This window comes from Rhinolophus sinicus, chromosome 3 (assembly GCF_057876585.1).
Source record: "Rhinolophus sinicus isolate RSI-liver-muscle chromosome 3, RSI-T2T, whole genome shotgun sequence".
NCBI lineage: Eukaryota > Metazoa > Chordata > Mammalia > Chiroptera > Rhinolophidae > Rhinolophus > Rhinolophus sinicus.
Genome location: NC_142503.1, coordinates 49055576 through 49083412, shown reverse-complemented (window position 1 = coordinate 49083412; position 27837 = coordinate 49055576). Strand labels below are relative to the sequence as shown.

The following is a 27837-nucleotide window of genomic DNA, read 5'->3' as shown; positions in this document are numbered from 1 at the left end:
TCTGCTTGTCCATCCTAAAGGAATTAGCAAAGTAACCCACTCTTTATCAGATCTGCTCCATTTGTCAGGCCAAAATGAATTTTATGATTAACCTCAAGGCCTTGTTACATTATGTACTGAAGCAAAGGAGTGATTTCAAAGCCTGAAGTTTTAGGATATGACTGTCTTTGTTTATTCCACCAGGGACCTCCCTGTCTACCTAGGGACATGCTAACTCTCCTGTATCAGTTTTAACCCTACAGATGACATGAAAACCAGTTTCTTTTAACCCCTTAGATGATCTAACTGCTCTGGGTGTTCTGGTTACCACTCCTCCATTCCAAGCTTTGCAAAGACGATAGCCTATCCCAAGAATTTGCCTAGTAATTTACTTTTAGAAGCTAATGGTAATGATACCAGGGCTCAAATGAAATGAAACAGTTTTCTTCACAGTCAATGCCAGATACTTCAGATTCTCGGCAGCTATCTTCGCATTTGTTTTTCAAGCAAACAGTAGGTCTATAATCAAGTTACAAGTTAACCAGCAGGAGACTTGTTTCTGCCTTTTGTTGTCATAAACCTGCATTGGTATTTTGGGTTTAGAAGTAAAGTTAATCTCATAATACATCAACAACAGTATTTCTACTAGTTATATACCGTGGATAGAATGGTAGACTACCCCTGTGATTGGGGTAATAAGAGGTCAAATTTTCTGTTAACAAAAAATAACAAAAATTTTTAAGTTATATAAGGTGAACTTGGTATTTTTTACTTCTCATATTTGCTCATTTCCCTTCTGTATTAATGAGGCTTCCCCAGAGAAAGGGAACCAACAGCATATTTGATATATAGGAGATTTATTATGATTAAGGAGGCTGAGAAGTCCCACTACTTACTCTCTGCAAGCTGAAGAACGAGGAAACCTAGTGGTATGATTCAATGTGAGTTCAAAGGTCTGAAAACCAGAGGGGCCGATGATCTAACTCCCAGAATCTGAAGAAGACCTGAGAACCCTGAAGCTCCAATGTGATGTCTGACGTCAGAAGACAGATGTCCCAGCTCAACAAGAGAGAATTGGCCTTTCCTGGGCCTTTTTATTCTATTAAGATTTGGTCTTTGAATATATTGGATGATGCCTGACCACGTTGATAAGGGCAACCTACTCAGCCCACAGATTCAGATGCTAACCTATTCTGGAAACACCCTTACAGACACATCCAGAAATAATGTTTTACCAGCTGTCTGGGCCTCCCTGAGCCTGCTCAAGTTGACACATAAAATTAACCATCACACCTTCCAATGTATTTTAGCTAAGAGATTTTATACTCTAAGGAAAACAACGATGAGGCATCCTAGAAAAAGCTGTATGAGTTATTTTATTTGGAGATTGAGTTGAGAGCATATGCATTGTTAGACTGAGATAATCAGTAGCTGTCCCAATTATACCAGGGCCAACTGAAAGCAATACTAGGAGTCCTGGGAGGCAGTGAGAGGGTAGGGTATGTCTCCTTCTCAAACCACTGTAGCACCTGCCTCTGGGACTTCACTTCTCTGCCATTTACAAGGCACTGCCAAGACTCTGAACGCACAGCAGTGACTAACAATTTGTGTCCTCTGGAGCTCAGAGACCATTTAAGAGGGCTCTATCTTAATCGGTTACTGTCTTGGTTTCAGTAACAGAGGCAATAGATGTTTCTAAAAGCTGGTCAGCAGTAAGATCATCCAGTGATCACTAGAATCTTTCAAAATATAGACAACTTTCACCATTCAGAGTTCTGTGGTTTGCCTCTTGGAATGTTTGAGGAGCACCACAAATCCCTACTTAACCACAGCCCAAGTTGTAAAACTTACATCAGGCATAACACCTCTAATTAGTACCTAACCACACACACATTACGGTCCTGTTCTTTCAATGACATAGAGGGAGATCTGTCATGTCAGATGATCGCACTGCGTTGGTCTCTTTCTTCACTACACACTTCCAGAATATTGTAGTATGCACCGATTTCCCCCCTCTTGGAGATCATTAAAGCATATCTTTTGAGAGTGCTGAGGGGAAGCAGTTTACCACCTCAAAATATGCCTTTTGAGATATTATTTTAAGCTGGTTATTTTAAGAAACAAAAGATTCAGAAAGAAACTTTGACCTTCCCCCTTACCTGCCTAAAGGGAGTCCAATAGAAAAATCTGCTTGAAGGAGGGGAGCTATTATGTTAGCATAATATGGACTAAGTGTAACAGACAGGAACCTAGCAAGGCTATTTCATAGACACCCCCCCCCCCCCATTGGTGGCCTGGTAAGAATTTGTTTACCACATGTTTGCTCTTTCTCATCTACCTGCGAATTGCCTACTTGAGCTTTGAAGTCCCAGATACCTACCTTCTTCTCCTTAGTCTAGAACAGCATCTAAGCCTCAACTGCCCAATTTGCCCTGGGGTCCCATACTCTTAGGGAACTACCAAAGGAAAATTATTTTTCCTTCCCCCATAGTAGTTAGAGTGCTCCTTAAGTCTGTTTTGCCTTTTTACATTCCAGGTGCTAAAAAGTGGAGTTCATGGACCTTCTCAGCCTTCCAAAGACCATTTTCATAACAGTGGCAACTTGATCAAATATACATCAAAATACAGGAGCAAGCTATGCAAAAATCAAGTTATTGTTTCAATTGCTAAGTGTTTTAAAAGCAAAAAAAAGAACAAAAAAAATTTTTTTTCACCTTCTTCTTCCTAAGAAAAGCTGGATCCTGGGGAGGAAGATAGAGACAGGAAGCAGAATGTGCCACCTCAAAATAAGCCTTTTTCGCATAGTGTGATTATTTTGAGAAACTGCAGACATAGGAGAAGCTCTGAAAACAGAGTAGATGTTACCCTTGTGTAAGAGAAATTTACATCGGAAAGGAAGCCTGTACCAGGAAGACAGCTATTACCAGAGATCACTTTTTCGCCCAAGATTTAGCATGGCAGGGCAACCTTTGTTTTCTCTTCTTACCTTTCCAGGAATTGCCTCTTTCGCCCGGCTTGGGAAATGGTTCTGTCCTCCTGGGAGAGGCACAGGCCTTGGTTCCAACAATCTACACCCCAGGCCTCCACTGGTTTCTTGTTCTTGCTCTTTTTCTTCATCACCTGCTTTCTTCTCTGAGTCACCCACTCATTCACATTCCTTAAAGATCTCAAAAATGTAACCATTGGTAATATCTTCAACAATACTGCTCACAGCTCCTTGAGTGTGCTGGCAAAAAGACCATTATTCATACAAATAAGCCTCAAGCATTTCATTCACTGTTGGAATAAGTTAAGACAAGCTCCTTTTAGAGGTGCTATGAAAAGTTAGCTTTTGCCTCCAGACATCTTTCCCGTTTTGGCTCCTATACATTTCCACGAAAAGTCTTTCTTGGAGCATGAAGAGGGAAGCTTAACCTACCTCACTGCACCTGGCTCCTGTGCCTCACCTAATGCTAGATGTAGGGAAAAGGGAGGTTCATTCTCAAGGTGAACTTAACTGTATGTTTATTTGACTCCTTTTACATAAGTCTGTATTAAGGTTAATACAATTAAAAAACATCCACAAACTGTTGAGACAAGAATTGTTTCAAGGTATTTAATTCTTTGTAAAAAACATGTATAGCCTGAAACAATCACTAAAGTAGTAGATTTTACTTTTTAAAATTTGAATTTTCCAATTTTTATTGGTTTTACACTGAGAATTCATTTATGCCAAATGTGGATAACTCACTTTCTCAATATTTGGTAATCCCTGTGGAAAACAAAGCCTGTTGAATGATCAAACAGAATACAAAGTGTGTGGGGGAGTTCCAGCCTAAGAGTCGGGATGACCACTGTGGTAGAGACTGCTAAACTGTCCGCAGGAATCACTCTCCCTTTCTTTTAATAATAGAACCACCTCCTTCTCTAACCCACAGTTTAACTGGGGACATGGCTGCCTGGTTGGGGACCATATTTCCCAGCCTTTCTTGAAGTCAGCTGTGGCCACATGACTAAGTTTTGGCCAATGGGATGTAAGCAAAAGTGACATGCGTAACTTAAAACAAAATGCTTGCCCTGGACTTCTTTCCTCCTTCCTGATGGCCAGGAATCAGCGACAGGGACAGAGCCAGCGGGCTAGCCTGGATCCCTGGCTACTTGTGTGCCTACCCACTTACCTTGGAATTACTGAATTTGAGAAAAACGAACTTCTATTTCGTTTCAGCCACAGAGTTTTGGATCTTTTGACCACAGCAGCTTCCTCTGTACTCCAACACATACAACTCTAAGTGTATTATTTCTTTTCCTGATAAGCCCCACCAAGAATCTTCTCCACTAAATGATTGGGATTTATTAAGATAACTAAAGAGCCAAATTAAGGTAATTCAGTAACATTTATTTTACATGAAACAATTTCCAAAGAATACATTTAAAAACCATTTAGATACTGATTTTATTGCATTACAAAAATTTGAGAGGCACAGTTGAAGTATTCAAATAAATTGTGAGGGATGCAGGTGGGGACCTAAGGTTGCTTGCTGTCCATGTGGTTCCTTAGTCACTTAAAGGCTCTGGGTAGAAGAGTCTTTACCATGAGGCAGTAGTGCACTTCATTTACTAGGAATAAATCACATAAAATATATACTTTTATACAGAAAGTGTTATTGTATTGTCACCTTCAATTACTTATAAAAACTTCATTTTAAATTGCACAAAGGTTCTCTTTAAAATTGACAACTCCCAGAAGACAGGGTTTAGAACTAAGTAGCCATCCAAATAATTCATTACAAATAATTAGGTATCCATTTCTTCACAGATAAAAAAGATCTATGAAGAATTACATTATTCAAATGGGACATTTAAAATCTTTTTTTTTCATAGGAAAATAGTTTTACGCATTTGTCCCTACTCAGCTAAATTTATTTTCTCCCTACTTTAAAACAAATCACAAAATGTTCAAAGTTTAAAATTAGAGTACCTATCGCACAGTATTATGTGAAAGTGTTTACATTAATTCATTTTGTGTAGCATTCTACCGTAGTAGCAAATTATTAACAAGGCACAATGGGTACATTCTTCAGAACAGTTTTGGTCTTTTTAAAAAAATCACACATTTATAAGCAGTGATTTCAATCATGTTTAAAAACAAAAATATTAAACAGATTCATTTCCTGATCCAGATGATGAAGAATCCATGAAATTTCTGGAGGCACTTCACTTTCCGTAGAATTTCTTATTCAGCAGGTATATAAGAAGGTTTACATTCACTTTAACCTTATCAAACATTTTCATTACAGCTACTCCTTCATATTGCATCTCCAGTAAATCCTGAAATTATAACAAATGTTATTAAATCTCAAACTTGACATCTAGCACATTTAAAACACATTCTAGAGAATTTGTTGACAAAAATGAGATTCAAATGGCCTAATTGGGTGGCGGTTCTTACACTTTAACATGTATCAAAATCATCTGGTGGAAAACACAGGCTAGTTAAAACACAGATTGCTGGGCCCCACACCCAAGAATTTCTGATTTTGTAGCTCTTAGAATCTGCATTCTAACAAGTTCCCATGTAATGACAATATTGTTGGTCTGGGTGGCATATTTTCAGAATCACTTACCTAGATGAAAGAAAATAGATTTTTAGAATTGAAAAAGACCATATGAAAGAAAACCATTGTGATTAATTCAGATATATATAATTTTAATTTTAATTTGAAAAATTCGAAACACAAATGTTCTAGCAAGATGGGGTATATTCTTTAGAACGGCAGTGTTTTCTAAAGCAGAGTGAGCAGGCCAATTCTTGGGGAGTGAAAAAGCATATCAGAACCATTTATTTTTATTTCTTCTCATTCTTTAAACATTTAAATTTGGTGTATATTTTATAAAGGTCATTTTGAGTACAGTAGTAGGAGCATGTATACTTTATGAATAAATATGTACAAATGGGGGGGAAGTGACCATGCTACTAGGTTGGTGCAAAAGTAGTCGCGGTTTAACAATTGCAAAAACCGCAATTACTTTTGTACTAACCTAATACTTATTGATGAGGTTGTGTGATTGAAATGTGGAGAAACACTGTACAAAGCAATTCCTGATCTAGACTACTTCTGTTCTATACTGAGAACAAGCCCTCATTCCCAAGTCAGTCTGTCGTTCTGTGTTCCATTGCCGCCACATAACAAAGGAAATAAACTTCCCTGCTAAAATTCATAGCTGGGTCACACCAGCCACATGTATGAGACTAAGCAGTAAAATGTCACAATAACATAGGACAGGAGGTCTTTCCCAAATAGAAGATATCATTCTTGAACTGCCCTAGATTAATACCCAGGGCTCATTTTCTTGTTTCTAGCTGTGAAAACCTCTTGGACCTTAATGGTAATACCTTGTGTCTATATTAAGCGAGGCCACCTGCAGAAGTTGGAGTCATCTTTGAGGAAACTGGGCTCTTGCCAGCTTCCTCCCCCCCTTCCTCAATTACCTCCCACTGCATTCAACTAAACCCCTACATTATTTAGATACACATCCGGGACAGAAATTCTATAGGGAATTTTTAAATACTTCCCACATTTACCTAAGTGTTCTTTTATCAAGAATGCTTTTTTTTCTGTTAAAATGTAGTGGAGATTCACTTTTCCAAGTCCCTTGGAAAAGAAACCAATATGGTTGAGAAGGAATGGTATGTTGCAGGGGAATTAGCTCGGCCCCGAAGGAGGGCAGCAGAGAAAATATAATCGCACTTGTGGTTAGAAGCGCAGATTTCAGTCTTAGCGCCGCCCTTTGCTATCTTATTATCGTGTAATATCACATAACCTCTCTGAAATTGTTTCCTTATCTCTAAATTGAGGCGAACACTCCCAACCTCACAGGGGTGTTATTGGGCATATGAGATCAATCCTTTGTAAGCCACTCTTGTCTTGCCAGGATCAGATGGGACAGTAGGATCAGTAGGAGAAGCAGTGGAGCAGAGCGACCAAGAGCCTGGGCTCCAGCTGCCTCTTCCATCAGGCACTCTCTGAACCTCAGTGCTTCAGCTGGGAAACAGAGAACATCAACCCAGCAGCCCTTGATAAACATGGACCATTATTTGTATAAGCAGACAGTCTTCATGGAAGTCACGCCTTCCTGTTATGTATGTGGCCTATAGCTATATAGCGCGTAAGTAGGTTATAATCTTTAGGAACTAAGGGAAGAGTGGGCTGAAGAAAACCTAGACACATAATGTTAGAAGGGATTTCCCTTAGAACTCTGAGGAATTTCTGTCCTGTTTCCAGTCCTTGACTCACACTAAAGACCTGGACAGCATGTTTCTCTTTGATAAATCATTTGATAATGTAATTGTCTCAAAGTCATATGTATAAATGGAGGTCTGATTTTATGTCTGACAGTTATTATACTCAGGGCCAGCTCCTTGGGCATGCAACCTGTGCAGGGAGGGTCTCATAATCAGAAGAGTCCTGCACTTAGTTTAATGCTGTCATCTTCTTGAAATTCTCAGTAATTTTGAATAAAGGGCTCTGCATTTTCATTTTGCATTGAGCACTGCAAATCCTGTAGCTGGTACTGACGATACAGTAATGACTTTAAAAGTCTGGGGCTTATTAGCCATCTGCATACAGCTGGAGAGTAACATTTCGCAATCATGTGTATAAATGAATGGTGTGAATAGCTAATCCCACTGCACCCTGAATCCTTAACAAAGGAACAAGTGAAGCTTGGTATTTGCACCAGTGTTCAAAGGAAGTCGCCTGGAATTACTGAGGCCTCTCTAAACAGGAGTCTACTGGTCACTTGGGATTCATTTATCCAGTTGACATTATTGGTTTTGGCTCATTTCCTTCCTGGCAATCACATGGTATGTCTGCCACCTCTAGAGAAGAATCAATAAGGCCCATTACCACAAAAACATTCTTTTGTCTTCCCACATTTACCTAAGTGCTACGTAAAGTAACTCAAGACTTTCAGTTAAATTGTTAGATGGATACATCTAGTGACATTTAAATTAAGTCAGAAAACAATACTGTTTACTTATACTTTTCATAATTACATAACATGTTTAATTTTCTCTCTGTACTCTAATTTATGATCTCAATGTCCTTATCATGCCCATTTAGCTCCCATTTTTCTTTTTTAAGCTACAGGGAATGCTAGACAGAAAAGAAGGGGAGGAGAGATCATTTCAGGGCTGTCAGGGGTGGGCTGAGCAGGCAGTGAGGCTGGAACTAATATCACTCCCAGTGGCTTATCCAAATCATTCGTGTGGATACACACAGAACACCTGGAAATCATTTTACAAGTAGTTTGGGGCCCAGGTAAGTAGGTGTTACTGCCATCTAAAAACTCATACACGAAAAAGAAAAACTTAATTACTTCTCTGAACTGATTCTGTGCTAATGATTAAGAAATTGAGAGTAGGTGAACATAACATTTGATTGTATCCTCCTTTCATTTTTTTTTTTTGACACATAATCTGGATTTCTCAGTTTCTGTTCAAGTATATTTGGCTTACATGTGGTTCTAAAAAGAAAACAGCAAAAATCTAGACTGCAAACACCATTTTTCTATTTACAGATTATCTGTTTTGCACAATGTCTTTCATTCATATGCTCCCAAATGTTTAAGAAATAGATTTAAGAAACTGATGTAAGAATAATTCTAGGGGGTGGATGGTTAGCTCAGTTGGTTAGAGCGTGGTGCTAACAACACCAAGGTTGCTGGTTTGAGCTCCACATGGGCCACTGTGAGCTGCACCCTCTGTTAAAATAATAATAATAATAATAATTCTAGCAGGGAGAAAGAAGGCGCAATGGAACCAGAAAAGCTCCAGTCTTAGGCATACATACTCTTAGAAAGAAATGAAAGGTTCTAATAAAAGGAAACCTTCCTGAATACTTTTATATTATTTTCTTTAAGCTTCAGAATGGAAACATGACTTCGAAAAACTGACTGCTATGGTTTTACCATCTAAAAGCATTTCAAGTTCCAATAATTTGAAAAATCATAGCTTTTAAAAAATAATCAATGCTTAAAAAGCTAATATTGACAAATGAGGCTTACATTGGTCTTCTTTGTTGGACTTCATTGTCCTCACGCAGAGTGCAAGCCAGGGGCGCCACAAATGACCCACATTATAGCACTCCCGCCAGTTTGCAGAAATCCCAGCTTACCTGAATATTGAGCTGCACCTTTTCCATTTCAACACCCAGGAATTTTGATTTGACATCGAAGATGCCCACATCTTCAGTAGATACGATATCAAATGTAACATTTTTAAACCTAGTGAAGAAAGGGACATATGAAGAACTGCAAATATATGCTTAAAGCTGAAACAAATTAATGGCATCCTAGGTTACCATTCTTAGTGAATAGTCTCCTGGGAAAACCCTAAGAAATCATCCAAAACCTCCCATCTTTTTCCTCACTCTGCTCACTAGGTTTGATGGCTCTTGTTGAGTGCTGTAGCTCACAGAGCACTGAAATAGGTGCCTAATTATAAAAGAAGTGCTAAATATGGTTCTTGCTCTTAAAGAACACAAAATTTAGTTGGAAATATGAGACGCACAGAATATGAAAATTATTCATTAACTTATACCACTGACAGGCCAGTTGAGCATTTCAGATGATAAGTTTTACAGAAACTTCTAAGAGGAAGAAGAATTTTCTCTGAGTCGATTCAGTCAGAAAATTTGATGGGATAAATGGAATAGGAGTCAAGCCTTGAAGGAAGGTGGGATTTAGAAAAGAGTAGTGGGTCTGGCTGCCCCCAGACAGAGGATTAGGGAGTGATGGGGTGTGGGCAGGGCTCACGGTCCCTTTAAAACAGAGAATCCAGTGGCACCTGGTGTGGGGCTGCGGAGGAGGGGTTTCGGTTTTTCTCAAATGCACCCACTGACAGCACTCTGCTGGTGGGGCTCTGACCCAGGCATTGGCACACAGTCTGTGGCTTTGGAATTAGAAAGGCACTACTTTTCAATTGTAAATGATCTCATCTATCAAGACCAAAAGACAGCCTTTATTCTCACTGTATGACTCAGTTCTTTGGAGGGAACAGGGAGGCTGGCAGATCCAGACGCACTGAACAAGCCATGGGAAACACAATCACTTGACCAGCACTTCATACAGCCCATGGCACCAGATGCTCAAGGCCGGATGGGAAGACAAGAGATGACAATACACATGCTTTCCCCTGTCATCTGTAATCAAGGGTACGCCGTGACAGACCAAATGAAGCTTTCTTCAAAGGCCACAGGAAACCGAAGAATGTGAGTCAGGTTTTATGGGGGCGATTAGAGGGCGTGTGTGTCCTGTGCAGATTCCAAGTCACACTCACTGGTTTGTCTGCAGATCGTCTATGCCGAGCAGGACTCCCTTCTCATGCAGCTTAGCAGCCGTGTACTTCACTGGCTTCACTCTCCTCGCCCCCTTGGGTTCTCCTTTTCCATCCAGTTTAATTGATCTCCGAGAATTTCTACCAAAGTAACAACAAACCGTCTGTTGTCATGATGGCAAACTCCAATGTTGCTGGTCGTGCAATAACCACGCCCAGGGGGCACAGCATTGTTCAGATCTGGCCCCCATGGCATCGAATGCGTAATTCTTTATTTTGTCATAGTAGGTGAAAATTTTCCCCACTCAGTAAAACCTCACTGTGAACTGCCTAAGGGAAAGCTATTTTCAAAGTGACTGAAGTTGGCAGTACAGATAATATTTTTCATAAAACTTATATTCTGTTTTCTCAGGCATATTGAACTAAGTGGATATATTAAGTCATTTTGCAAGCAGCTTTGGTGCAATAAGATGAGCTGTGTACTCCTATGTAAAGGTACCACTAGGACTGTTTTAATTAATTTAACAATTACTAAGTAGCCAGCACTGTTCTACGCGCTTGATAAATATTGCTTCATATTTACAAAATTAACATTTCCACAGTACTTTGAAATAAACAAAATTCCTTTCTTATATGCCTTTTCAGTTAGCTCTCATAACAGTACTTGTGAGGCTGCTACTCCTAATTCCACCTTAAAGATGAGAAAATTGAAGCTCTGGAGAAGTTCACTGGACTGGTTCAAAAATCACACAATGTGAGAGAGAATTAGAACCCAAATCCAGCTCATATGACTGCAGAGCCTGTAAAATGCTTTCAAGTCACTGTAGTAAATATGTAAAGAAAAACCCCAGTAACTTTATTTCTAGCAAATATTAGCTCAACTAACTTTTTCCTCCCAGGAATAGAGTAAAAGTAATTTACAGGCCACAAGCAAATTAACTGAAATTCAGAACTAGTGGGGCCCAAACCAATAAGGTTTAAATTTGGTTATTTCCCTTCATCAAATCTTCTAAGATTAATGCAATTGACTTTTCCATGCAGCACCATTTCCTACTGTCAATTTGACTGCAAAGATTACATAAAAATATTGTATTACATATTTAAATGGGTAATTAAAATTTGATTAGTATTGACCTTAGTCTAGGGATAAGAATTACTATGAGCAAATCATACTCATAAAAGTGGCTATACTGTATATTAAAAATCTATAATCTGTATACTAATGGGTAATAAGAGAACTGCCAAATTTTGTCTTTGTATCAATATGATTTCTTAAAACCACTAAGCAATTTAAAATCATTAAGCTGCACTGTGCAATTAGCAAACATCTGACATTGTCTAACATTATCAAAAATATAAAATACTGTTTATTGTAAACATTCCCAAAACAAGAGTAGCTTTCATTTTTGTTTTTTTTATAATAGTGCTCTAAAGACACCTTTGACTAAAAAAAGACAAAAGGAATAATGAAAGTTCTTCCCCAAGTGTTAAAGCTACTTGCTTAAGATACAACAGGGTAAACTACTTCAAATATGACATTATGCCAATGGAGAATTTAAAAAGTTTCTGAATTCACCCCTGACTTCTTAGTTCACAGTGGCAAATCACAAAATTGAGATTTTAGTTTTTAGTTATAAAACAAAAAGTTTCCTTCCAAATCCAACTCAATAGCCCAGGATCATGAAAGAATTGACACCCCTTATAAATCATGACATTGTAAATGAATGTATGATTTTAACTTACTTTATTTTCAAGTTGTCTAGGCAAGTCTTTATGTAGGTGTCATAATAATTTATTTGATCTTCATAAAATGCTGCCTTCTCGTTAAGTGCTTTCAAGGTCTGCTGAAGTTTTGCCAATTCAGCTTTTCGAAGCTTACGATAGATTCTTTGATTTCGAATATCCTAAAACAACAAGTAAGGGCTATGACATGAGACTGATGCAGAAGTTTGCTTTCTGATTTTGCCCGTTTGGGACAAGAAGACTATCAAGTACGAAATCACTATTTGGACTGTTAACTGGTAGTTTATCTCAATCACCTTATTTTAATCTCTCACACCCTTCCCTTTTCACTTCAGAACTGGCAAGTGTCCTTATTTCACTTTAAGAGAGTTGCTAAGATTTATTTTTTTTCTTGATGGAAAAGCAAAGAAGCAATTTTAAAATGACCATACAATTAATTTAAGGAAAAATCATGTTTTAAAAAGGGCACAAAGAAGACTTTAGCAGAAGACAAGCAATTTCTTCAGGATACTTTGAACATTCCATTTTGAAGAATATACCTACTGAAAAGGTTTAAATTTAATCATTGCGTTCATTTTAGAGATAAGTAAAAATCAGTACACTTTTAATCTGGGAACTATTCTCAAGGTTTACAAAAACATTAATTGGGCTCTCAGGACTGACTGAAAACATTGAACGCTAATAATTATACAACTAATATTTGGATTTAAACAGAGTTCCTGAACATACTGTTGTCCAAGCTGCTTACAGCTTATAAGAACTATGCTACAATTAAACTTACAGATACCCAGGTTGTTTTTTTTCTTTTTTTATAATTCTAGTTGATAAATTATGGAAATGTTTCATTTAAGAGAATGGTGCCTGTTTAATATGATTTTTCCATTGTGGACAAATTAAAAACATTCCCCTAGGAATTCAAACATAGACAAGACACACCCTTCTTAAGTAAAAATTCTTCACTAAATAGAGAATTTTTTAGTGGATGTCTTCTTGATAGCTATTTTTCTTTTTTTAAGGCAAAAGCGTCATTTTCTCTACTGCACATTTCCAAAGAGAAATATTTTCCACCCCAGAGCTATAGAAAGAAATGTTACTTCCCTTGAGTCACTCGGGCAAAAAGGAATAAGCCTGCTGCCAGAACTGACCCTGACTTTCCATAGAAGCATAAAGTGGAGTGCATTTCTCTCCCAGAAGTTAGACAATTTATTTATTTTTTTCTGATCACTTAACTGCCCTTAACTTCCAGACCCATTTTAATTAGTGCTTTTGGGTAAAAACAATGAAATGTCTTTGGAACCCAAACATCCCTTGAAACCAAATACTTCCTTATCCTTGGCAAACAGATCTCAGCCAGTTCCTGTGATGTTTCCTTGCACTAATTTGAGATCCTTTTCTCAGGAAGTTTCTGAACTGTCAAAATATGGGATGAGAAAACAGAAACTAACATTTAAGTCAAAACTGCATCGAGGCTAAATTGCTTAGAGGCAAACTCTCCAGTGACAAAGTTACCATCTTAGCAGGAGGCCCTAAGGACAACTGGGCATTACAACTAACAACTCAAGAAAGAACTCTTCTAAAAGTGTCATTTTTAAAAAGCAGTAGATATTGCTTAAAGGCATAGATGAAACTTGTCTATTGCATTTCCTGATAATTTATTTCTGGTGTGTGTCAACTCTTCTAATGACTCGGGAGAGTTGTGATTATTCTCTATTAAAAATCATCAGCTGCTCTGAAACCTTTACAAGTCTGTAGTATTGACCATGGCATATACAACTATGAATCCCTCGGGTGACCTCAGATTGCCCTGCAGGTAAGCAATGATTAACAAATGTCTGCTAAGTGAAGAAAGAATACTGTTTCCAAAAACCTTGGCAATCTCATTGAGAATGTCTTGGTATTTATTTTTGGATGACACGAGTCCCGTCTGTTCCAGTGTCCGAAGATTCCTCTGGATTTTCCTCTTCTTCTGCTCAAGGGGCAGCTGTGCATCTTCAACCATAGATTGGCTATGCTTCATTTCTTCTGGAGTCTTGGAATCTTTAATTGCCCGGCTCACCATGTCTGTCGCATGATCTGTTTCCTGAAAAAGGAATATCAAGATGTTGCTTTTCCTCTGATTCCCTAATCTCACAGATTTAGAACCTGCACAAGGCAAGTTAATGTCAAAAATGAGAGAAGTCCTCAAACCAAAGTCCAAAGACCAGACTGTATTCTTCATGGGTTTCAAAGTTGATCTTTTCGAAGGAATTACTTTACATTTTTGACAAACATGGGAGTGGTGGAAGGCCTAATTTGGGCAAAATTCTAATACCTATTTTATTGCTAAGATGACATATCATTTTAGTAATGAACATAGTACAATGGATAACTAATATTTTCTAATTCCCTGGATGGAAAGATTTCAATTCCTGGATAGTCCCATTGAGGAAACTAAAACTAGATTATCCATTAAACCTTGGCTATGACAACCCTGAACATCCAGAACCCAACTAAACTCTCACATATCAGCCACATGTATGGAGATTCATAAGCCCAGACTGCAGAGACCTTTGTTCTGATAAAGGAATCAGTCTCAAACTGATTTGGTTTCTTTGAACCAAAGGGAATAAGAATATTCTAGCACATAATAAGTTCCCAAATACATGATGAGTAAATGAATGAATAAAATTTTTTGACAGGGTTTCTTTGAACCAAAGGGAATAAGAATATTCTAGCACATAATAAGTTCCCAAATAAATGATGAGTAAATTAATGGATACAATTTGGATAGTTTGTTCAAAAGAATAGTAATAAAGAGAGACTGGTGATCTTCCCACTTCATTGTACTAGACAATTGACTGACACATAAAGTCTAAGGTACAAATGTTATCTGACACACGATGGACAGGTCAACATCATGGACGCAGGAACAGTTTACCCGGTCAGCAGTAAACAATAATAGTACTAGCAGCAGCCGCCAACGTTATTGAGTACTTAATATGTGCCAGGTATTACTCTACCCTCTTAACATATTTTAACTCATTTATTTCTGTCTGTAAATTGGGTACCATTATTATCATTCCCATTTTACAGATGAGGAAACCTAGGCACAGAAATATTTCTAAGTGCCTAGCATTACATAACTAGGAGGTGCAGAGCTACACTTTATCTCGGAAGTCTGTGTTCTTAGCGACTATGCTACATTTGGGGAAAAATAAAATATCAATAAGGACTAAAATTCTCGTCCTTAATTCGTAGGATATTCTACCTACCTTGTTTAAAAAATATTCACACATTAATAAATATCAGACAACTTGGTTTTATTTTATGTTTTTTAAATGGAAAACTAGGACAGAATGATTTCTTGGCAACCAATTAAATTAAGAATGATTCAGGAAAATTATGTGTAGCTCTGCTAAGAAGTAACTGATTAGATAATTTTGTTAACTTTAAGAAGTGGCAATTATTGATACTAACGCAATAACATTGAAATTAATTCAGAACGAACTAAACCATGATGCAATTTAAAAGATGTTGATAAAAAGTTTAATGCAAGATTGTTATGAAACTTTAGTTAGTTACACCAGGAGAGTGGTGCTCTGACCCAATAGACTCAAGACAGTCGCTTCTGAAGCATTTAGAAAACAGTTTTAATGGGAGACACTTCTTCGTTTCTTCAAGTTAGGAAATACGTAAAACATGAAAGGTATTTTTCTACATCCTGTTGACCAGAACTGTCTCTTAACTGAATTATCTACCCATCCTCTGACTGATAAAGTTTGTGATGAATATCCAGAGGCTTTGAAAGACCCAGAACTACTGTCCTAGTCTAGGATAAAACTACGTTCAGCATTTGAGTTTGGTGCTGCATTTTCTATTTCATTTCCATTGATACTCCATACGGATTTTATATAGAGCCAAACTCAGTTGCCCAGAGTAATAGATGAAAGTCTTTACTTTCAAACTACATTAGATATCGTTTCTCTGAGATAACAGTAAACATTTGGCATGAAGATTGATAAAGTCAACTCATATCTACGGTACTTACTATTTTATGTTCAAAGACCAATTACCTGTTGTGTAGTTGCGGGTGTCTCTAAGATTTCTGTCAGTGTGTTCCCTGGTTGGTTCCGGATCACATCAATTATCAGCTTTTTGGTCCTTACAAAAGAGAGAAAGAAGAGACAGACTTTCAGACAGCAGTCCTGACGTACAACAGTCTGCTTCTCCTGAGGGAGTGTACAAACACATACAAAAATGAAGCTTCAAAGATAATCCCTTAAAATAAAACAGTCTTGCAGAAATTTACTGCATCTGTGCGAAGGCTCCTGCAAGTTTGTGAATGCTTGATAATTGAAGTCTGGGTTTTATATGCTTGATGTGGTAGGATTACATTGTCAGTAACACAGGCACAAGTATGCCATAAGGCTCCTTATCTAAATACTTTTTCTTCTTTTTGGACTGAGACTACTTTTTGATGAGCAGGAGGGACAAGTCCTGCCCATTTGGCCTGCTACTGTAGAGGGTACAAGAATGATATCTAATAATCCCCCTTTCCTGACTTTAACATTTAAACTTCTGAGCCTGTTTAATATATCATAAGACTTTAGGATCCAAACCAACTGTTAGCTTTCCTGCTCTGAGAAAGTTCTGAAACAGTTGGAAGGCGAGTACAAGTAGAATTCCCGGGTGGACTGTGGAGCTTTGGTGGCTGGCCAACACGGCAGCTAAGAGGATGGGTGTCTAAGAACCTTGCATGTGGCAGAGGAACTAACAGATTGTTTTGGGTCCCTGACATCAGGTGGGAGAGAATAGAAGAGTGGCTCAGTAAAAAGTTATGAGCTGGGGAAACTCCTCTGGAAGTGCTAAAACCATGTATTTTCCCCTATGTGGTTTTTAAAAAAAATTAGTTTCAGGTGTACAAAACTATGTAATAGTTAGACATTTATTATTTATATCCTGTATGTTCTTTATGGTAATCAGCCACCCCCTTCCTAATTAAAGATCAGGTTATATAATTATTTAAAAGATTGTAACATAAAAGACAAAGGGTCAAGTTTGTTCACTTTTACATAAGTAGGAACAGTATTATTGACGATAGATTTCCTTCTGAAAAAAAAGGAAACAGAAGTTGCCTTAGTTATAAACATGTCTATTCACTGTCTGAAGTTTCACTTTTATTATAGTTCTGTTGTTGTATTTAACCTCGGTTCTTTCAAAGGCATTACAGGGTATCACTGGATGATGAATTTCTTCCTCAGCTACAGCAGGAAATGTTTGCTCAGTATGAAAATTGGAAAATGAAAACAAAACATTGTTCCCAAATGACAGAAGAAACCCTCCAAGTTAATTCCCAAAATATTATTTTTGAAAAGAGGATAAAATCCAACAAACCATCTGCAAACATTATTTTTCTCACTTATTTATTGCAAGTCTGTATGAGAAGAATGATCACAACTATGTCCTCTGGCTCATGACCCTTCACTGCTGGGGATTTACGGGCTGTCTGGGAATGCACAGATAAATACGCCCAGGAGTCAAAGGTGCGCACCCAGCTAATTATAGCCGTGCAGGAGATGGCACTCTTCCTAAGGGGGCTGTGGCTTAGAGAGCCAAGTATCGTTTCCTTCCCACACAACCCCTTCCTCCAATCATCATTAGAAATATATTTAAACAGGAACATCGAGTTAAAAATAAAAGCTTTAGATGATTTTAAAAAATGTAAATATGGTGACTGTTCCTATTTGAAATAATATTCTAGGAACTACTTATGATAGTGTTCTAAGAAAGTCCCAGCTCATCTCTTTAGAGAAGCTATCTGATGACCAAAATGACTGGGGTTACTAAAGCGTGCCCTGCCAGGGACAAAGAATGCTTATTTGTTCGGCAGTTGCTGGAGAATAAACTGCCCATACATCCTCTTTCCTTGGATTTCTACTTTATGTCAGGCCTGTGGAACCCACCGCCAAAGTTCTATCCCAGACATCCTGCGGATGTAACTATCCAGTTTCAGGACAGGGAACTCACTGCCTCCCCCTGCAGCATGCCTAGTGGTTAAGAACATTGGGGTCAGACGGATCTGAGGTCCAACTGGGACTCCTGTTGCTTTACTGGTTGTGTGGACGTGGGTAAATGAAATAATCCCGATAGGTTTTCCTATCTATCTATCTATCTGTCTGTCTGTCTGTCTGTCTGTCTGTCTGTCTGTCTGTCTATTTATTTATTTATACAATGGGCATCTCTGAGGACTGATGCAAGGACTCAATGAAAAGATGCATGTCAAGCCTTTCACTAGCGCCTGACATGTGGTAAGCACTCACATGTTCACTGAAGCTGTGCTGCCCCAGATGGCAGCCACTGGCCACAGGTGGCACCTGAGCCCTTGAACCATGGCTAGTCCAAAGTGACATGTGCTGGAAGTGTCAGACACACACTGCATGTTGAAAGCTTAGTATGAAAAAAGAATGTACAATATCTAATTAATAATTTTTTTACACTAATTACATACTGAAATGATAACATTTTGGATATATTGGGCCAAATAAAACATAATTAACTGTACCTGTTTTTTAAAAATGTGGCTTCTAGAAAATTTTAAATCACGTGTGTGGCTCACATTACATTTTCTTTGGCGAGGGCACCATTGGAACATTCCATTCCTAAATGGGAGACTCACTCCCAAGAGGTCTGCCTTCCAGTGATGTCCACTCACTGGGCCCAATTAGTCACAGGACTTCAGCACTAGGGGGACCTTTGGGAAACAGTCCAATCAATCCCTGATTTTACAAACGAGGCCACTAAGACCTAAGAAGTTCAATGGTTACACCAAGGTTACACTCTACTTTCTAGAGGCGCAGAAAACAAGTTGAATGCCCTTTCCACATCATCAGCCCTCGTAACCTGCAGGGGTGCCAGAACTGTTCCCCATCCCCTCTTCCACCACCTTTCTTTTTTCCAAGTGAAACCCCTCAGTTCCTGAAGACTCTTCACAATAAGATTTAAAGAGAGTTCATAGTCCTGCTCACATTTGTTTGCCAGTGACCTTAAGACATCCCCCTCCCCACCCCAATGCTGACAGAATATTCTGTATGTGGCCTGACCAGCATAAATACTGATTAGACTATTGACCCTGTGACTGTTCTAACCACATGTAAGACAGGCTGATAAAAACAAGGACTCTGTTGCCCTAGCTGAATGGAGGTATCTCTAACTCGGAGGAAGAATTAAGAAAAACAAAAAGAAATGCACCAGGGAGTTTATTCATCATAGCTGTGCTCAAATCCCACTGTCAGTAAATGAGACCACATGGTGCTTGTAAATGGCTGTGGCCCCTTAGTTTTGGCCATTCCACTCATATGGCATCTGTTACTACACTCTGACCAGTAGTAGCATTCCTGAGGACCCCCCCCTCGCACCCCCTACCCCCATCATCGGCTTTACAGTGTGTGTACTCAAAGTCGAAAAGAAATTTGTGTACATGGGAGCTAAGGAATATTTCCAGTTGTTTAAAATTCTAATAACATGCTTATATATTTTTGTCACTCTACCTCAAATATCACCTTAGCCATTTAGTTCTCATGCCAGTTTGGACCAAAAGCAAGGAAGTCTCTCAGTTGAGATGATGGATGCCTCAACTGAATCATGTGATAGGAAAAAATTCTTAACAGATGACAACTTAAGCACTCAGGCAGCTAAGTGTGATTAAAAACCACAAATATTGCCTTCTACTTAAACACACATACTTTTGTAGAAAAACAGGCTTAATAAAGGCCATAAGGATCACATATTTTAAGTTGAATCATGCGTTACAGTAAGATTTACAATTACATAGTTCTTTCTAATTCTTTCTAATTCATAAGGTGTTAATATATGACTTCATTTGCTCATCATAGCCCTTCCCCCTCCCACTCCCTCTCCTCTCTTTTCCGTTTGATGGACGAGAAAACTGGTTAGATGACTCCTATGGCTAATAAGTGACAGATTGAGGCTGTGATCCCAGGTCTTCCGAGGACTCTTCAACCAGACTGAATTTCCCCCCTTTATTAAATTTATTGGGGTGACATTGGTGAGTAAAATTATGTAGGTTTTCCAGCGTACATTTCTATAACACATCATCTATATATTGCAGTATGTGTTCATCACCCAGAATCAGTTCAACCAGGCTTTTTCTGCCTCTTCTTTTAATAGCACCATGCTTGGTAGTATTGGCAAAATGGCAATCACCCAGCCTGAAGCTTCCTATTCCATAGACATACTCATACAGAAGGGAAACAGAAATACAATGCTCCTCCCTGCTCCAATATGTGCCTTTAGGCCCCTCATATCTGTCAGTCATTCCTTCTCTGTGGCCTAGATAGATGCCCCAGCATCAGTTATATGCACTAACTGCTCGACTACCATGTTTCTCCGAAAATAAGACCTAACTGGAAAAGACGCCCTACCATGATTTTTCAGGATGACATCCTCTGAACATAACCCCTAATGCGTCTTTTGGAGCAAAAATTAATATAAGACCTGGTCTTATTTTCGGGGAAACACAGTATCATTCTCATTATTTATTCTAAGATTCTTAAGAGTACAAAGAGCAATGACCTTGCCCTCCATGAGTTGCAAAACCTTGTGATCAAGAGTGTAGGCCATGGAAGATTTATGATCCTCTGAGTTTGAATCTATGCCCCACTTACTAACTACACTTCCCAGAAAAGGGCTGTTGTCTGTTTTGTGCCTGGTTTCCTCATATGTAAAATATAGGTAATAACCTCTGCCTTCTGAGAGTATTAGATGACATAAATGCTATTCTCTGTATCTATTGGACAGTCCCTGGCACATGGTAAGCACTGGATGTTTCCTATCATTATCATATCCATATTCATCTAATTAGTAAGAATTACGAAACTAGCATGGAATTAAATTTACAAGCATAGGGATTAACAATGCCTCAAATTTTGCTACTGTAGGGACCCCCATGAAGATGAGATACTCATCACTGGGGAGCTAATGATTCTGTAATTAATCATGGGGGCATTTCTGAAAGTTGATAACACAACTCCTTTAATAAGGAAGCAAAATAGTTCTTTGATAGAGAAAAGCCAGGTATTTTCATGTCCCAATGACTCTGCATTCCATGATTACCCACTTCATAGTAACTTCTGAAAGGCATCGTCTGAGTTTAGTTTGGTTAAATCTGGTTCTCTAATGAAGGGTCTCAAAAGCTATACGGTATGTTTGTGTTAGGAATTTGGTTTATTAGCTTGGAAGAAGGTCATCTCCATAAATCAGTATTTCAAAGTGTGTATTAATGGAATATCAATGGTACATGACATGAATTTAAAGCATGTTAGATACTAGCTATTTGCTTCTCATAATTTTAGTCTTTAATTGCCTCACCTCAAAGATAAAGACTCAGACTAAATGGTCTCCAAGCTCCCTGTCAATGACACATTTTATAATTTTGTTAGTAGCAAGATTTTAAAATGTATACTTGAAGTATAACTTATTTGGAAGTTAAATCTTGCCTAACATCTGGAGCTAACGCTATTGAATCTTTGGGGCAATACCGAAATTCCACTTTCCGGGAAGGCTATTTGGTAAATCTTCATTTCAAGTGGTTATTCCCATTGATCACTGAGCTGCTTAGGAAAGCACTCTGTTGACAGCAGGACCTTGAAGAGTACCCACCGGAGGGCTTTCTGGACCTCAGAGGTCTAGGAAAGCAGTGAATTATCAGGCAGTAGACCAACAGCCTTTTTTGTATAAATGGAAAAGTTCATCCTACAATTCGCATGGAATTGCAGGGAACCCCAAGTAGCCAAAGGAATATTGAAAATGAACAAGTTGGAAGACTCACACTTCCCAATTTCAAAATTCATTAGAAAGCTATGGTGATCACTGCATTATGCTATTAGCACAAGGACAGACATACAACCCGTGGAATAGAGTTGAGAATCTAGAAAGCCACACATGTATGGTCAATTGGCTTCTGACAAGGGTGCCTAGACCAGTGGGAAAAACAAATAGTCTCTTTAAGAAATGACGGTGCAATAACTAGATATCCACATGCAAGAGGATGAAGTTGGACCCCTACCTTACACCATATACAAAAATTAACTTAAAAGTGATCATAGACCTACATGTAAAAGCTAAAACTATAGAACTCTGAGAGGAAAACATAGAAGTAAATCTTCATGACCTTTGATTGGCAATGAATTCTTATATATGACACCAAAAGTATAAGCAACAACAAAAAATAGATAAACAGGACTTCATCAGGTTAAAAAACTTTTGGGCAGAAAAAGACATTACCAAGAAAATAAAAAGACAACCCACAGAAGGGGTAAAAATATTTGCAAATCATATATCTGATAGGGGTTTACTATCCAGAATATATGAAAAACTCTTACAACTCTGCAACAAAAAGACAAACAATCCAATTAAAAAATGGGCAAAGGACTTGAATAGACCTTTCTATAAAAAACATACATAAATGGCTGACAAACAAATAGTAAGATGTTCAGCATTATTAATCGCTAGGCTAATACAAATCAAAACCACAAAGAGATACTACTGTTCATACCTACTAGGATGGCTATAAGGAAAAACAAATAAAATGTTGGTGAAGATGTGAAAAAATTGAAACTCTCATACTTTGTGGGTGAGAATATAAAGTGGTACTATCACTGTGGAAAAAATTTTGGCAGGTCCTCACAAAAGCTAAACATAGAATTACCATATGATCCAGTAATTCCACTCCTAGGTATATACCCAAAAGAACTTGAAATAGGTGTTCAAATAAAAACTTGTACAAATGTTCATAGCGTTAGTCAAATATTCACATTAGTCAAAACATGGAAACAACCCAAATAGACATGATAAATGTGGAATACCCATACAATGGAATCTTATTCAGCCAAAAATATTATGCTGAGTAAAAGCCAGATGCAAAAGGCCACATATTGTATACGAAAGTCCATTTATGTGAAATTTCCAGAATAGGCAAATACATACAGAAAGCAGATTAGTGACTCCCAGGGACTGGGGAGCAGGGGCTGGAAAGATGCCCCAAAGATATTGGGAAGTGACTGCTTAATGGATATGGGGTTTACTTTTGGTGTGATGAACTAGATAGTAACGATGGTTGCACAACATTCTGAAGGTACTTTAAAATGCCACTGAATGCTACACTGTAAAAGGTTAAAATGTTAAATTTTAAAAGGTAAATTTATGTTGTGTGTATTTTACCACAATAAAAAAATAAAAATAGAACTACTGGCTGGCTTCTCCTTAGTAGGGAGATGAAAGGGGTAGACTGTTTCCAGCACACAGTGGGGAGCTAGGAGAGAGACATGCAAGGGCTGGGACAAGTAGAACAATGCCCAGGTTTCCCTGGATAAGACACATCACTGCCCAATGCGACTGACTTTTCTTTTTTAAAAACTTTTATTTACTTTTTTAAGTGTGTTTTTCCAGGACCCACCAGCTCCAAGTCAAGTAGTTGTTTCAATCTAGTTGTGGAGGGCACAGCTCACAGTGGCCCATGCGGGGATCGAACTGGTAACCTTGTCGTTAAGAGCACCGCGCTCTAACCAACTGAGCTAACTGGCCACCCCACGCCTGACTTTCATGGTTTTGCTTTAAAAATGTGAATTCCAAAGCTTTGCAGAACCATGGAGACTCACGTTCAGAAATAAGCATAAATGTATGTGACATTCAAATTATTTGATATTTTAGACTACCCCAATTGTGATTTCCATCCATCAATGCAGACATCTGAGTTGACTGCGTTTAGAAAATGATGTTCCAAGAACAGAGAAAAACAATTATGGAAACATTTTCTCTCATTACTCCCAAGGACAAAGCTTATGAGATCATAGGATACTTGATTTAATTTAATTTGCATGGCGGAACTACACAGTCTATATTTCCAGTTACCTTAATAATTGGCAATTGCTCAGAGGAATGCAGGGAGAGGACTGCACAGTTTTCGCCCTTTGCTTTGTTGCCCTGTCCTGAGTCCTCGCTCTGCAAATTCAATCTGACTAGGTGATCAGTCGTCTAAAAGAACTGCCCTCGACCTCTCTGAGGCCAAGGTTGTGTGTAAGTCATGCCCCTGGTCCACTGTCCTGCGTTGTCCATCGTTAATATTTTAGATCACTGGAAAGCGGGGACCATTGCCGCTGTCTCTCCAGCATCAAGCCCAGTGCCGTGGACACAGAGTAGGTACTCATATATTTGCTACATGAATGAATGAAGCCTTAGATAATCTGAGGACAAAATAAATAAGCCTAATGGAAGCAGCACATGTCACAACATAGCACAATGAGTAAGCTTTTTTTTTTTTTTTTTTTTGGCTTTTTCATGGGTGACTGAGTATCTGGAAAAAAACGTCAACTGGAAATGAGTCTGTCTCAAGCACGTCAGTGGCAGAAACAGAACGTTCTTGTCACAAAGGAAAATAACCTCAGAATTCAGGACGTGTAGCTTGGAAGTGATGTGTGAAGTACTATTTAAATACACGTTTATTCCCTTTTGTCTCCAGTTCCCATTTCCATTCTCCATCTCATCCCAATACACAACTGTTCTAATGTGCTAATATGCATCCTCGTATTTATATAAGTTCTTAAAAACTGTATTGTTTGGTGCGGCAGTGTTTTTGGCATATGGTGTTTTAATTTATGATGGTATCATGGATCTCATTCTTTCTTGCTCTGTGTGTAAAGAATCGGTATGAAATATCCATGTGGCCTTGATAGTAAAAATACTCTATTAATTGAAAATGTGAATGCTTCATTTGAAATCTTTGGGGGCAGGAAGTAAGGTATAAATGAAGTCAAAGCTGGTAAACATATCCAGGCTTACTTTAATAGGAAAAAAGGTAATAAATCAGATGATAGCATTATGTCTTATCACAATGTGTGTGCCTTTTACATTACCATTTTATACAACAAATTAAATTTGGTTCAAATCTTTTGACCACTCTGAAACAGATATTTCCCTTGAGTTACCTAAGGATTTTCACAGGCTGAGTTAGTCACTTCATTTCTTAAAGGAATCATAATACAACAGGAAAAATTAAAATACAAGTTAGGCTATATAAACTATTATGATGTTTACTTCCCTCTTAAATTATAGTCTATTATCCTTTGCTTGGTTAGATATTTGATGGATAAACAGAATGCATTTCAATATTTAAACATTTTAAAATGAATTCTTTAGGGATTTAAGCCTTATTTGAATTTGCACAGTTTACGATGCTTAATTAGAGATATGTGCCCTTTAAGCCCCAAACTTACTTTATCATGAGTCTTTGGCCATCTATGGCGTCACCATCCCTTAAGTCGTACTTGCTTGTCAAGGAAAGGGAAATCTCAGTCTTTGAGAGTTGACTTAGTGTATTTGCCTTGTTAGGATCATTGGGGTCAATGGTTCCTTCCCCTGTAGAAGAAAACACTGTTATTTTCCCAACTCACTCATTGTGATGGTTCATGAACAATGGAAGATAAAGGTTCTGTGGGAAAGATAGGCTCACTAGTCGGACAGGAGATCATAGTCTTCATAAAAAAAGAAATGCATTCCAATATACTTAAAGTGGCTTTTAACATCTTTGATTTAAACATTAAAATAACATGGGGCATAGATATTTAAAATCGGAAAAAATTACTAAAAGAGAGAACTGCTGAAATCCTTAGAGAACACAGCAAGAAATTTCTAGTAAGTTTGGCTCTTTTCTTTGTTTATAATATAGGTTGACAAATCCTTTTTTGATGTATCTAGAGCTTACCTTCAAGAATATCAAAGTGTTTCACAATCTAGGACAGTACGAATTACAGAACCTTTAATGTAGGAAGTGGCTACTGTACTTATTATCCTTTAAATAAGCTTAGGTAGCAAATTCCAAAAATATTTTGACCTGGGATAGGAAAACCAACCAACCAACTAACCAAACTACTAAATACAACCCAGAAGGTAAGTAGAAGGAACAAGCTCTTACCAAGAAAAGATTCCACATGAGGTACTTCTCCCAGCAATTCCAGCAGTTCATTCAGTAAATCATGTTTTTCAGGTGCAATCGCATCCTGGTGCTCCAACAAGAGCTTTGTATAGAAAGTAACACACAAAGATAAAAGTAAACTCTCAACTGCTACCATATTTACATAGTTCCCTTCCGTTTTTCATAATTTTCTTCTGATATTGTTTGAATCTTAAATACAAGTCTGACATTTATTAAAATTAGAGCGCTCAGAGAGAGACACAGTTTTTATTTCATCGTCGAGGGAAGTGCCTACTCTTCATTAAGAAATTGTGAGAGGTGCTCATAAACCCTCTTTCAGCAAGATCTGCTAGGGGCAGCCTTCTTCCGCCTAACCCCGTGCTCCACTCCACTTTATAGAAAAACATCCAAGTTGGGGGAAAAGAGTCTAGTAGGAGTCAGAAGTCTCTTGGTTAACACTGGTAGACAAGTGGAAGGGCATTTCCATATCTCTTCAGAGAAAAATTATGCAGTAATCAAATACTCCAGCTATTTTAAAAAATCACCACTATTAGCTCTCTGGCATTGAAGATCTCTGATGAGTAGGAGTGGCAGAAATGCCGATCTGGTTCCTTGGCCTGAGACCTAGATGTACCAGCTGGTTTCCCTTTTCACCACCCCCCAAAAAGGATCAGAGGTGAGTAACACTGCTCGGGTATTTTGCCAGGTCTGAGAGGAAACATTCTTAACTCCGGAGGAGCAATAGCACTGGATGGCAAAACTGTGAAGGACAACACATTTGTTTTTGTTTGCACTTAGAATTAAAACAATATTTCCAAAGTATGGCACTGGTACCTTTGGTCAATAGGAAATATAACATTAGTTGTTCTGAGTAACTATCTTATAACACTCTGAATCACGATCAATGAAACTTTTTCATTTTTCAATCTGTTTTTTTCAAAAGCTTTATGTAGATATAACATGTCATCAAATTCACTCATTTAAATGTATGATGTGATTGATTTTTAGTATATTCAAAGAATTGTGCAACCATCACCACTACCGAATCCCAGAACATTTTCATCACTCTAAAAGAAACTCTGTACCCATTAGCAGTCACTCCCCATCACCCATTCCTCCTAGCCCCTGAAACGATTCTCATGCTTTCTGTCTCTATAGATTTAGCTGTTCTGGTCACTTCATGTAAATGGAATCATACAATGTGTAGCCTTTTGTACTGGCTTCTATCACTGAGCATAATGATTTCAAGGTCCATCCATGTTGTAGCATGAATCAGTACTTCATTCCTCTTTATTTCCAAATAGTATTCCATTATATGGAGATATCACACTTTATGTACTCATCTGTTGATGGTCATTTGTTTCCACTTTTTTGGCTATTATGAATAATTACGCTATGAACTTTCATGTACAAGTTTTTGTGTGAACAGACGTTTTCATTTTTCTTGAGTCCATCCATACCAGGAGTGGTATTGCTGCACCATGTTTAACATTTTAGGAATTGCCAAACTGAATCCCAAAGTGGCTGTACCATTTTACATTTTCACCAGCGGTATATGAGAGTTGCAGTTATTCCACATCCTTGCCAACATTTGTTATTACCTGGCTTTTTTATTCTGACCATCCCAATGGGCATGAAGTTGATTTCACTGTGGTTTTGATTTACATTCTGACTACTAATGACATTGAGCATCTTTTCATGTGCTTATCAGCCACTTATATTCTGGATATCAACTACTTACCATATATATGATTTGCAAACATTTTCTCCCATTCTGTAGGTTGCCTATTTACTCTATTCATTGTGTTCACTGATGCACAGTTGTCCATTTTTA

At 38.0% G+C, this 27837-nt stretch overlaps 1 protein-coding gene across 1 annotated transcript in view; it reads right to left on the bottom strand.

Moving 5' to 3' along the window:
• Positions 1-4333: 4333 nt before the first annotated feature.
• Positions 4334-27837, bottom strand: part of IQGAP2 (IQ motif containing GTPase activating protein 2) — a 268669-nt gene continuing 245165 nt past the window's right edge. The window contains exons 29-36 of the mRNA XM_019728145.3: positions 26004-26106; positions 25306-25447; positions 16090-16177; positions 13905-14117; positions 12038-12198; positions 10298-10435; positions 9135-9243; positions 4334-5286 (exon numbers count right to left, since the gene is read on the bottom strand). Coding sequence (XP_019583704.3) covers positions 5173-5286; positions 9135-9243; positions 10298-10435; positions 12038-12198; positions 13905-14117; positions 16090-16177; positions 25306-25447; positions 26004-26106 — 1068 coding nt within the window. The 3' untranslated portion in view covers positions 4334-5172. The remainder of the gene's footprint in view (positions 5287-9134; positions 9244-10297; positions 10436-12037; positions 12199-13904; positions 14118-16089; positions 16178-25305; positions 25448-26003; positions 26107-27837) is intronic.